Below are 9284 nucleotides of genomic sequence, written 5' to 3' on the forward strand. Positions count from 1 at the left end.
CTTTTTACCCGCTTACTTGTCATTGATTTCAGCTGTGTATCTCATTAGTTCTCCCTATTTATTGTCCTTGTGTTTGATGTTCTGTGCGCGTTCGTCTTGTTACTATCCTTGTCGTGTTCATGAGTCATGCATCTGTGAGTATTAAGAGTGTTTAGTCTAGTTTGTTTTGTAGTTTATTGTTGGTTTATGTTTAGTGTCATGTTAGTTTAGTGTTGCGTTATCCTGTCTTGTTTTGCCCCCTCGTGGGTTTTGTTTTCCCTGTTTTGTTTAATAAATTATTCATTTTAGTTCTGTCTGCATTTGGGTTCGCTATTTGTTATAAATCCTTACAGTATTATACGTTCAACAAATACTTTTCTTTCAAATTTGCAATTCCATGCTTAGGCCATTCAGATACTATTTAGTTTTTTTTTGGCAGAATCTATTAAGAGTATGATAAAAAAAGCCAATTTACATGAAAATATGACAAATGAATTACAGGATTTTGCATCTGAGCTAATTATTTACAAGCATCACAAAAAAATGTCTTTCGAAAAAAATTGTTGCATCAGAATGAGAGGTGAATGGGTGGGTAAGTCTGATTCAGATACTGTATAAATGACAGAACAGTAAGAAGATCCAAACAAACTCTTAACAGGAGGAGACTCTACTCATGGCCTTTAAGACCAAAGATCCTGAGACTCAATACTGCTTTCCTGCCATTAACTCATCATGCATCAAGACAAAACGCTCAACACATGAATACAATATCATGTATGTGTTTTTTTCATTGCTGTCAGTATGGACTGTGTTTCTAAATCTGCTGGTGATCATCTCCATCTCTCACTTCAAGAAGCTTCACACTCCAACCAACATGCTCATTCTCTCTCTGGCTGTATCCGACCTGCTCGTAGGACTTATTGTCATGCCCTTGGAGGCGATTAGGTTGATTGAAACATGTTGGTACTTTGGAGAGACTATCTGTACACTGTTTTTAATAACCATAGGATTGCTCCTCTCTACATCTCTGAGTAATTTAGTTTTAATAGCTGTTGACCGTTATGTGGCTGTGTGTCACCCTCTGCTGTACCCACAGAAAATAACAATGACTAGAACAATAAATATTATCTGTGTTTCCTGGTTCTGGTCTTCTGCTTATAACATTTCAGTTGTTATAACTACCTCACAAAGAAAATACACATGTTATGGAGAATGTATAACTTTGATTACTGTTGCCTGGACAATCGCTGACCTGTTCCTGTCTTTCCTGTTTCCTTGTACCTTCATTATAACTTTATATTTGAGAATCTTTTATGTCACACATCAGCAAGTGAAAGTTATAAACTCTCTGATGAGGAGTGAAAAACATCTAACAGAAGGTTCAGTGAGGAGGAAATCTGAGAGCAAAGCCGCTCTGACATTAGGAATCATTGTGACGGTTTATCTGTTTTGCTGGATTCCCTTATTTAGTTTATCTCTAACACCAATCACAAGCATGACTTCTGCTATAGCCTATTTTATGTTATGGATAATGTATATTAATTCAGGTCTGAATCCTCTCATATATGCTATATTTTACCCCTGGTTTAGAACGTCAGTTAAACACATCCTTAATCTATCCAAAATATTTAAACCAGAATAACTTCTACTCGTCTTGTTTATTATAACAATAATTAAGGTTCTGGATTTACTTGCATTGTTCAAATCGGTCAACGGGTTCAACACAAGATATTACGCTTACATTTGGAAGGGCTTAAAAGCGTGGTTTGTCATATTTCTAATTAATGTATAGTTCAGTGGTAGAGCATTACATTAGCTTTATATAAAGTCATGGAATGGACACTTCCATGCAAATGTCAACATTATTATAAAAGTAAAAATTTTAACCAGACTGAAATCTGAGATGTCAATATTTGGTCATTTAATTAACCATGCAAAGTCTCTGCAAGTTTTTAAAGCATTTTTCCCAGAGATAAGTACAGATTTCAAAATTGTCACATTAAGTTGCTTCTTCCTCATTAATGCACATACAATATTTAAATTAAATACATATTAAATGTTCTTTGAAAAGCCACCCTTTTTTCATTATTGAATCTGGTTCATCGTCTCAACTAAAATAGAAAACATAAGTATAGGCTGATATTTTTCTGATGTCTGGACTCTTTCATCAGTGGTTTAGAAAAACATAAACAGATGGTTTAATATATTGGTAATAAAGGCATTCTCTGTGAATTTAGATTTCAAGTTTTAAGTTGTTACATCCATAATGCTGGGATTGCTTGGATCGAAGGAAACACATATAGAGATAAAAAGTATAATGCAGGGCTTAACATCAATGCTGGTACGCTTGTCCAAACAACTTCAATTTAGATTCATAGCACATTTTAAAAAACAACCAAGTACACATACTCACATCTACTCACACATAAAGAAATACACATAAACAATTGTCACTACCTCTCTTTAGTGTCGGGCAATATATAAAAATTCATGCAGAAATATAATAAATAAATCAAGAATGCAGGGCTTTAACTCTTTCGCCGCCATTGACAAGATATCTTGTCAATTAAGAGAAAACGCTTCCCCACCAATGACAAGATTTTCCATCTTTCCGCAATACCGCTATTATCCCCAGGTGGCGCACTTCCGCAACTTATACAACCCGGAAGTAGTGCCTCACGTGAAAGAGAAAGAACTCCGTGTATGTTTTAAAGATCGCTCTGCATCTGATCTCTATCAAAAGTACTTTGCAAAAATTTAATTATCTCAGCCTTTTGCTCAAAATTGGGTGTTTTTGAAGAAACCTACCCATGTTTGAGAGATGATTACAAGAGAACTAATGAAAGTAGGATGATTTTTTTTTTATGTTTGAAAGCACATGTCTGTTCTTTCATCTGATATATTGTTTGTTTATATATTTAAAGAAGAACATTTTCTGGAAGGCATTAAACTTTTGTGAAAATCATGAAAAATGCTGGCGCTGGCTGGCAACTTTTTTAAAAAACGCTGGCGGGGAACGAGTTAAAGGTGATGCCACTTTAGGCAAATCATTAAACAAATTATGAAAAAAATTACAAAGCACAGAAGAATTTTTGTTGTATTTTATGCTGGACTTCCATCTTTCCATTGTTTTGTGACCCTTTTTTTAGGGATGCACCGATAGGATTTTTTTGGGCCGATACCGATTTAAACAGACAACTTCTGGCCGATACCGATATTAAACACTTGTATACAATACTATACAGTTGGTCTATTAGCTAGTTTATTTCTGCATCAAATTATTTTTACTGAACATGGATTGGATCTAATTAACATTCAACTGACCAACATAATAAGAGAGGCACAAATTAAGCTAAAACAAATATAATAAGACAGCATGACAACCTTTAAAAGTGGTTTTTGCTATTCAGCATTTATTTTATTAACAACATCAACTCATTTTTTACATATAATGGATTTCTTTATGCAGTTAATTAATAAACAATCGGTATCTGCCTTTCTCGTGCTATTGCCGATATGCCAATAATTTCAAATTCATCAAAAATCGGCCGATAAATATTGGCGGCCGATACATCGGTGCATCACTACTTTTTTTCAAAGTATTGTTTTAGGCACCGTTTAGGCACCTGTACTAGAGGTCTACATGGAAGACCCGAGGCCCGAAGACCCGGGACCCGACCCAGGACCCGTATGGGTTCGGGTCTATATTTTAAATGATCAACCGGGTCCGGGTCGGGTCTCAATCTATTACTTCGGGTCCTGGGTCTGTTTAACATTGTGGGTAAAACCCGAGGTCGATCGGGCTCGGAGAACACACACTCACATTTAAATAAAATATTTCAGAAACAGCAACAAAAACTTAGATAAACTGTCGCATCCATTTTTTCTATGACGCTAAAATTGCGTTAAAAAGTTTATATTTGGTTGCTCCAACCAGGCAGCTAACACGCATGCGCTCTTGTAATGTTTCTCTGGCTACCAGTCAGGAGCTTCTGCAGTGAGACGCAATGACTTTACTTTTGACAATTGGCTCTTTTATTTAGAAGGCGGGACCTATTCCGCCGTACCGCGAATTTTGCACTGACTTCTCTAATTTTTATAATAATATTATAAATTGACCATCTTGCTGTTATATCTAAAGTTTTCGCGACTCTGCTCAAAGAGCACAGAGGATGATAGCAAAGAAGTAAAGCTAACGAAAGCAGCCATGGCACTGAACGAGCAATTGTTATTATAATCCAAATGGGCAAACATTATTAAGCAAGTTGACCCGATACACAACAAATGTAAAACTGCGTTATTAATCACCATGACTTTAAAGTGGACTTTTAAAGCTGGAATAAGCATTAAACATTTCAATCGTCAAGAGAGGAATAACATGGATGGAACTTTCTTGAAAATAAGGATTGTGCATCACACAGTCAGGTACAAGGAGGGAGAAGACTAACTTCTATGGGTAAGAAAAAAAGTTTAACTTTCGCTACTTGTTTATTGACTTATTAAATAACATTTAGCTAAAGAATATTTGCCGGTCGGGTCTGTGTCTTCCCGGATGGGTTCGGGTCCAGATTTTAAATAATAGACGGGTCCCGGTCGGATCCAGGTCCAGCTTTTAAATAATAGACTGGTCCGGGTCGGTTCCGGGTCCAGCTTTCAAAACAACAGACGTGTCCGGGTCGGTTTAGTGTAGCACATTTACGGGTCTGATCGGGTTCGGGTAGGAATTTTTGGACCCGTGTAGTAGGGTTGTGCCGATAGACGATAGTATCGTGTATTGACGATCTTCAGACATATCGCCAATGGCAGGCTTTCATGGCGATAGTCATGACGATAGTTGGCGAATGGTTATTATTAATATCATAGTTTTACATTAACATCCACATTGCATGCTTTTCCTCGCATGAGGGTTTGTGGGCTTCACTTTACGCGGAGAGCTTGTAAAGAGAGAATTTCTCCTTGCACGTACCTGCACACGTCTCCTTCTAGCACTAAATCCAGCTGCGCTTCTCTCTGTCTCACGTGCACACGCACTCGTGTCCGAAGTCTAAACATAAAGTAGTAATCCTTATGTATTTGTTCAATTTAATGCGTTTCATGCGAGCTAAGGCAAACTTTACTTTTTTGTTTAAAATATGACCTGCTGCATATTGGCGCCTCTCTCACTCTCACATACGTGCAGAGAGCTGCGCTCTGTCTGAAGTCAGATCACTAAGTATTAATCCTGTTTATGATATGCATTTTCAATGAATTGTAGCAACACGTCCCTCGTGTTTAAAATATGATTGTGTTTAAAATATGATTGCGTTCCGCTGGACCGATGCGTTTAAAAAGGCAGCTCTGAGAGCACCACTGCTTGACACCCGTAGCCTTCTGCAACAGCACTAAACAAATGCATTGAATTGTTCGTATGTGCGCGCAGATGCATGTTTTTACAGTTATTAAGTAATCATGGTTAGGGTTATAATGACGCGCTCGCATTAATGGCATCAGTTTTAAGAAGGTTGCGGTCATAATGGTGTTGCTTTTGTTCTTTTTTGTCCACCAATCAAGTGACTTATTATAATCAGTAAAAAATTAACAAATAAAAAAATGAATAAACTACTGCCCCGCAGGCTGACGATAGGACGATCTCAAAATGGGGCATATCGCCCAACACTACCGTGTAGACCTCTAACCTGTACTGCTTGCATACCTTGCGTATAGGGAGTATCGGCTTTGAGTAGATTTGAGGAGCTCAGATGCAGAACCTGTTAAACACCACCTCCATCAAAAATAAGATAATGACATAAACGAATGCTCTCTGTACGTATTATATGTTCATCAAGAACTTTCGTTTCAAATTCACTTAATCCCTGTCTCAGGCCATTCAGAAATACTCATTTGTAGGCAGAACCAACTAAGAAAACACACATAGAGGGTTTTATATCTGAGCTGATCATTTACATCTAAAAAGGAAAATGTTTTTTAAAAAAAGTAAAAAATAATATCCACAGTGTTGCATCAGAGTGGGAGGTGAATGGGTTGAGTCAGTCTGATCCTGACAATGCATAAATAAGAGAACAGTAAGGAGATCAGATCAGATCATTTTTTAACTGGAGGAGACTTTACTCATGGCCTATGAGACAGAAGATCATGAGACTCAATATTGCTTTCCTGCCATTAACTCATCATGCATCAAGACAAAACGCTCCACACATGAATACAATATCATGTATGTGTTTTTTTCATTGCTGTCATTATGGACTGTGTTTATGAATCTGCTGGTGATCATCTCCGTCTCTCACTTCAAGAAGCTTCACACTCCAACCAACATGCTCATTCTCTCTCTGGCTGTGTCTGATCTACTCATTGGACTTATTGTCATGCCTTTGGAGGCGATTAGGTTGATTGAAACATGTTGGTACTTTGGAGACACTATCTGTAGACTGTTTTTATTAATAATGGGATTACTCCTTATTACATCTCTGAGTAATTTAGTTTTAATAGCTGTTGACCGTTATGTGGCTGTGTGTCAACCTTTAATGTACCCACATAAAATAACAATGACAAGAACAATAATTATTATCTGTGTTTCCTGGTTCTGGTCTTTAGCTTATAACATTTCAGTTATTATAACTAACTCACAAAGAAAATACACGTGTTATGGAGAATGTACAATTATCATTACTTTTGCCTGGACAATCACTGACCTGTTCCTGTCTTTCCTGTTTCCTTGTACCGTCATTATAACTTTATATTTGAGAATCTTTTATGTCGCATATCAGCAGGTGAAAGTTATAAACTCTCTGATGAGGAGTGGAAAACATCTAACTGAAGGTTCAGTGAGGAGGAAATCTGAGAGCAAAGCCGCTCGGACACTAGGAATCATTGTGACGGTTCATCTGTTTTGCTGGATTCCTTATTTTAGTTTATCTCTAACACCAAACACAAGCATGACTTCTGTTATAGCCTATTTTATATTATGGATGGTGTATATTAATTCAGGTCTGAATCCACTCATGTATGCTATATTTTATCCCTGGTTTAAAACGTCAGTTAAACACATCCTAAATCTATCCAAAATATTTAAACCAGCATAACTTCTATTGGTCTTGTTCAAAATAAAAAACTACAGTTCAGGATTTACTAGCATTGTTCAAATCAGTCAATGGTAGGGCTCAACACAAGATATTACGCTTACATTTGGCAGGGTCTAAAAGAGTGGTTCGTCATATTACTAATAAGGTAGAACATTGCATTATCTATATATAAGGTCATGGAATGGGCACTTCCATACAAATGTCAACCTCATTATGAAAAGTAAAGATTTTATCGCAAAGCTTTTGACCATACTGAAATCTCAGATGTCCATATTTAGTGTTTTTATTACACAAGCAAAGTCTCTGTTAATGTTTTTAAAGCATTTTTCCAATTTCAGAATTGTCACATTCATAACATTGCTTCTTTGTCATAAACGCACATACAAAAATTGAAATAAACTATAAACATGAAATAAACGTGAAATGTTCTTTGAAGATCCATCCCTTCTTCATTTGCTGGGTATAGTTCCATTTGGTTTGTTCCTTTTACACAAAATTACACAGAATTGTGTTTTATAAATTATGTCTCCGAAAAACTATACTTTAGATAGACTGATATTTTTCTGATGTCTGAACTCTATCATCAGGGGTTTCAGGAAATATAACTTTTAAATTGGTAAATTTTTAATATATGCTTGGTTAATCAAGGCATTCTCTGTTAATTATTATTTCAAGTTTTGACTACAAATGGTTACATCCATAATGCTGGGACTGCTCAGTTTGAACTAAGGCAAAACACATAATGATAATAATGTATAATGTAACTTACAGTGCATTACAAGGTACTTTGTAAATGTTTATGGAAACTGCAGGCCAGATATATAAATTGTAGGTTACTAAATGTGTAAATAGGTTACTAAATAGGTTACTAAATGTGTAAATGCGTATACTTAAAAAACAACAACAACATAAGTACTCCTTGTCTTAAAACCTTTTGTCTTAAATCCATCAGAATCAACATTACAGTTGAATGCAATTTCAGTGCAAACATGCACACTTACTTCTCTGGCACAATGATAGCATTCTAAAAAATGCCTTATAAAAAATAATTCATTGAATTAGTTATAATGAGTTATTTGTATGTGCATAATTGACTGTTGATTAACTGAACATGTCTCATATGATTGGCAAGACATGACACTGACCTGTATGAAGAGCAACTATTGCATCAGTCTGTCAATCTACTTACATGCGAGTTTGTTTCACACTTTTAATGAAGCTTTGGTGGATTAGATGCAGCATAAAGGTGTTAACAGGACCCTCAAGACCCTGCAAACATTTTGAATGGCAAAGCATAAAAAATATAATTGGCCTTCAGAGTTTACTGTAATTGATTTCTCAGATGGTTCATTTCTGTATAGGAGTAAATAACCAAGAGGTCAAATGAGTAAAGATATTGTTATTGCGTCTAGGATGAATCAGCGCATGTTACCTTTAATTAAAATTTTTATAAGATCAAAATCCTGCCTTATTGCGCCCACAAAATTAAGAAATTCATTTATATTAGATTGACATGTATAAGTCAATAAGCATTAAAAATTATTATTAGAAGTAGAAAATAAGGCATTATGTTCCAGACTAAGAAAGGTTTGCCAGCCGAAAGCAGTGAAAAAACACATTAAGTAAAACACATTGTCTGTAAGTCCGCAAATATTTATCCCTGCCATAAAAAGATTAAAAATATAATGTTTCTGTCTAAATGTTAAATTTAGTTATCAACCTTTGTGTGAACAGTTATGACACATGCATCCATGTGCAGAAAATACACTGAACCTGTATTAGCATTTTTCTAAAGTAAATAAAATACACAATACCTTTATATATCGATCAATGCTGTACAACCAAAACTGACACTACACTGTCAGAAATAATTGTGAAAATAGTCCAGCTGTCACTGGGGCTGTACCCTTTCAAAAAGTACAGATTTGGACCTAAAGAGTTCATATTAGTACATCAAAGATAGATACTGTATTAGTATCTCATAGGTACATATTGGTACATACTGTAACATATCCAGTGACAGCTGAGGTGCATATTGTGACCTTAATAGTGTGCATGCATGTTGATTTCCATTATTTGCTCTTTTACAGCACCTCTAAAAAACATGAAAGACATAAAAAAGGCAGAGAATTTACAGTATTTCGGAAAAAAAAACTTCAGCATAAAATTAATCACATATGAAATAAAATACACGTCATTATGTATCAGAAGAGTGGGTGGTAGTGT

General features: G+C 35.7%; 2 protein-coding genes across 2 annotated transcripts; both read left to right on the top strand.

Annotated features, from left to right (window-relative positions):
* Nucleotides 1-627: 627 nt before the first annotated feature.
* Nucleotides 628-1621, top strand: LOC129446616 (trace amine-associated receptor 13c-like). The gene has a single exon (XM_055207809.2). The coding sequence runs from the start codon at nt 653-655 to the stop codon at nt 1619-1621; it is 969 nt and encodes a 322-aa protein (XP_055063784.2). The 5' UTR covers nt 628-652.
* Nucleotides 1622-6089: 4468 nt separating this feature from the next.
* LOC129446607 (trace amine-associated receptor 13c-like) lies at nt 6090-7058 on the top strand. The gene has a single exon (XM_055207799.2). It carries the CDS (start codon nt 6090-6092, stop codon nt 7056-7058), a length of 969 nt encoding a protein of 322 aa, XP_055063774.2.
* Nucleotides 7059-9284: the final 2226 nt, after the last annotated feature.

This window comes from Misgurnus anguillicaudatus, chromosome 12 (assembly GCF_027580225.2).
Source record: "Misgurnus anguillicaudatus chromosome 12, ASM2758022v2, whole genome shotgun sequence".
NCBI classification, from domain to species: Eukaryota; Metazoa; Chordata; class Actinopteri; order Cypriniformes; family Cobitidae; genus Misgurnus; species Misgurnus anguillicaudatus.

What these genes read in the sequence shown, in the direction of transcription:
- LOC129446616 (XM_055207809.2), top strand. Translation starts at nt 653, where the DNA reads ATGGCCTTTAAGACCAAAGATCCTGAGACTCAATACTGCTTTCCTGCC.
- LOC129446607 (XM_055207799.2), top strand. Translation starts at nt 6,090, where the DNA reads ATGGCCTATGAGACAGAAGATCATGAGACTCAATATTGCTTTCCTGCC.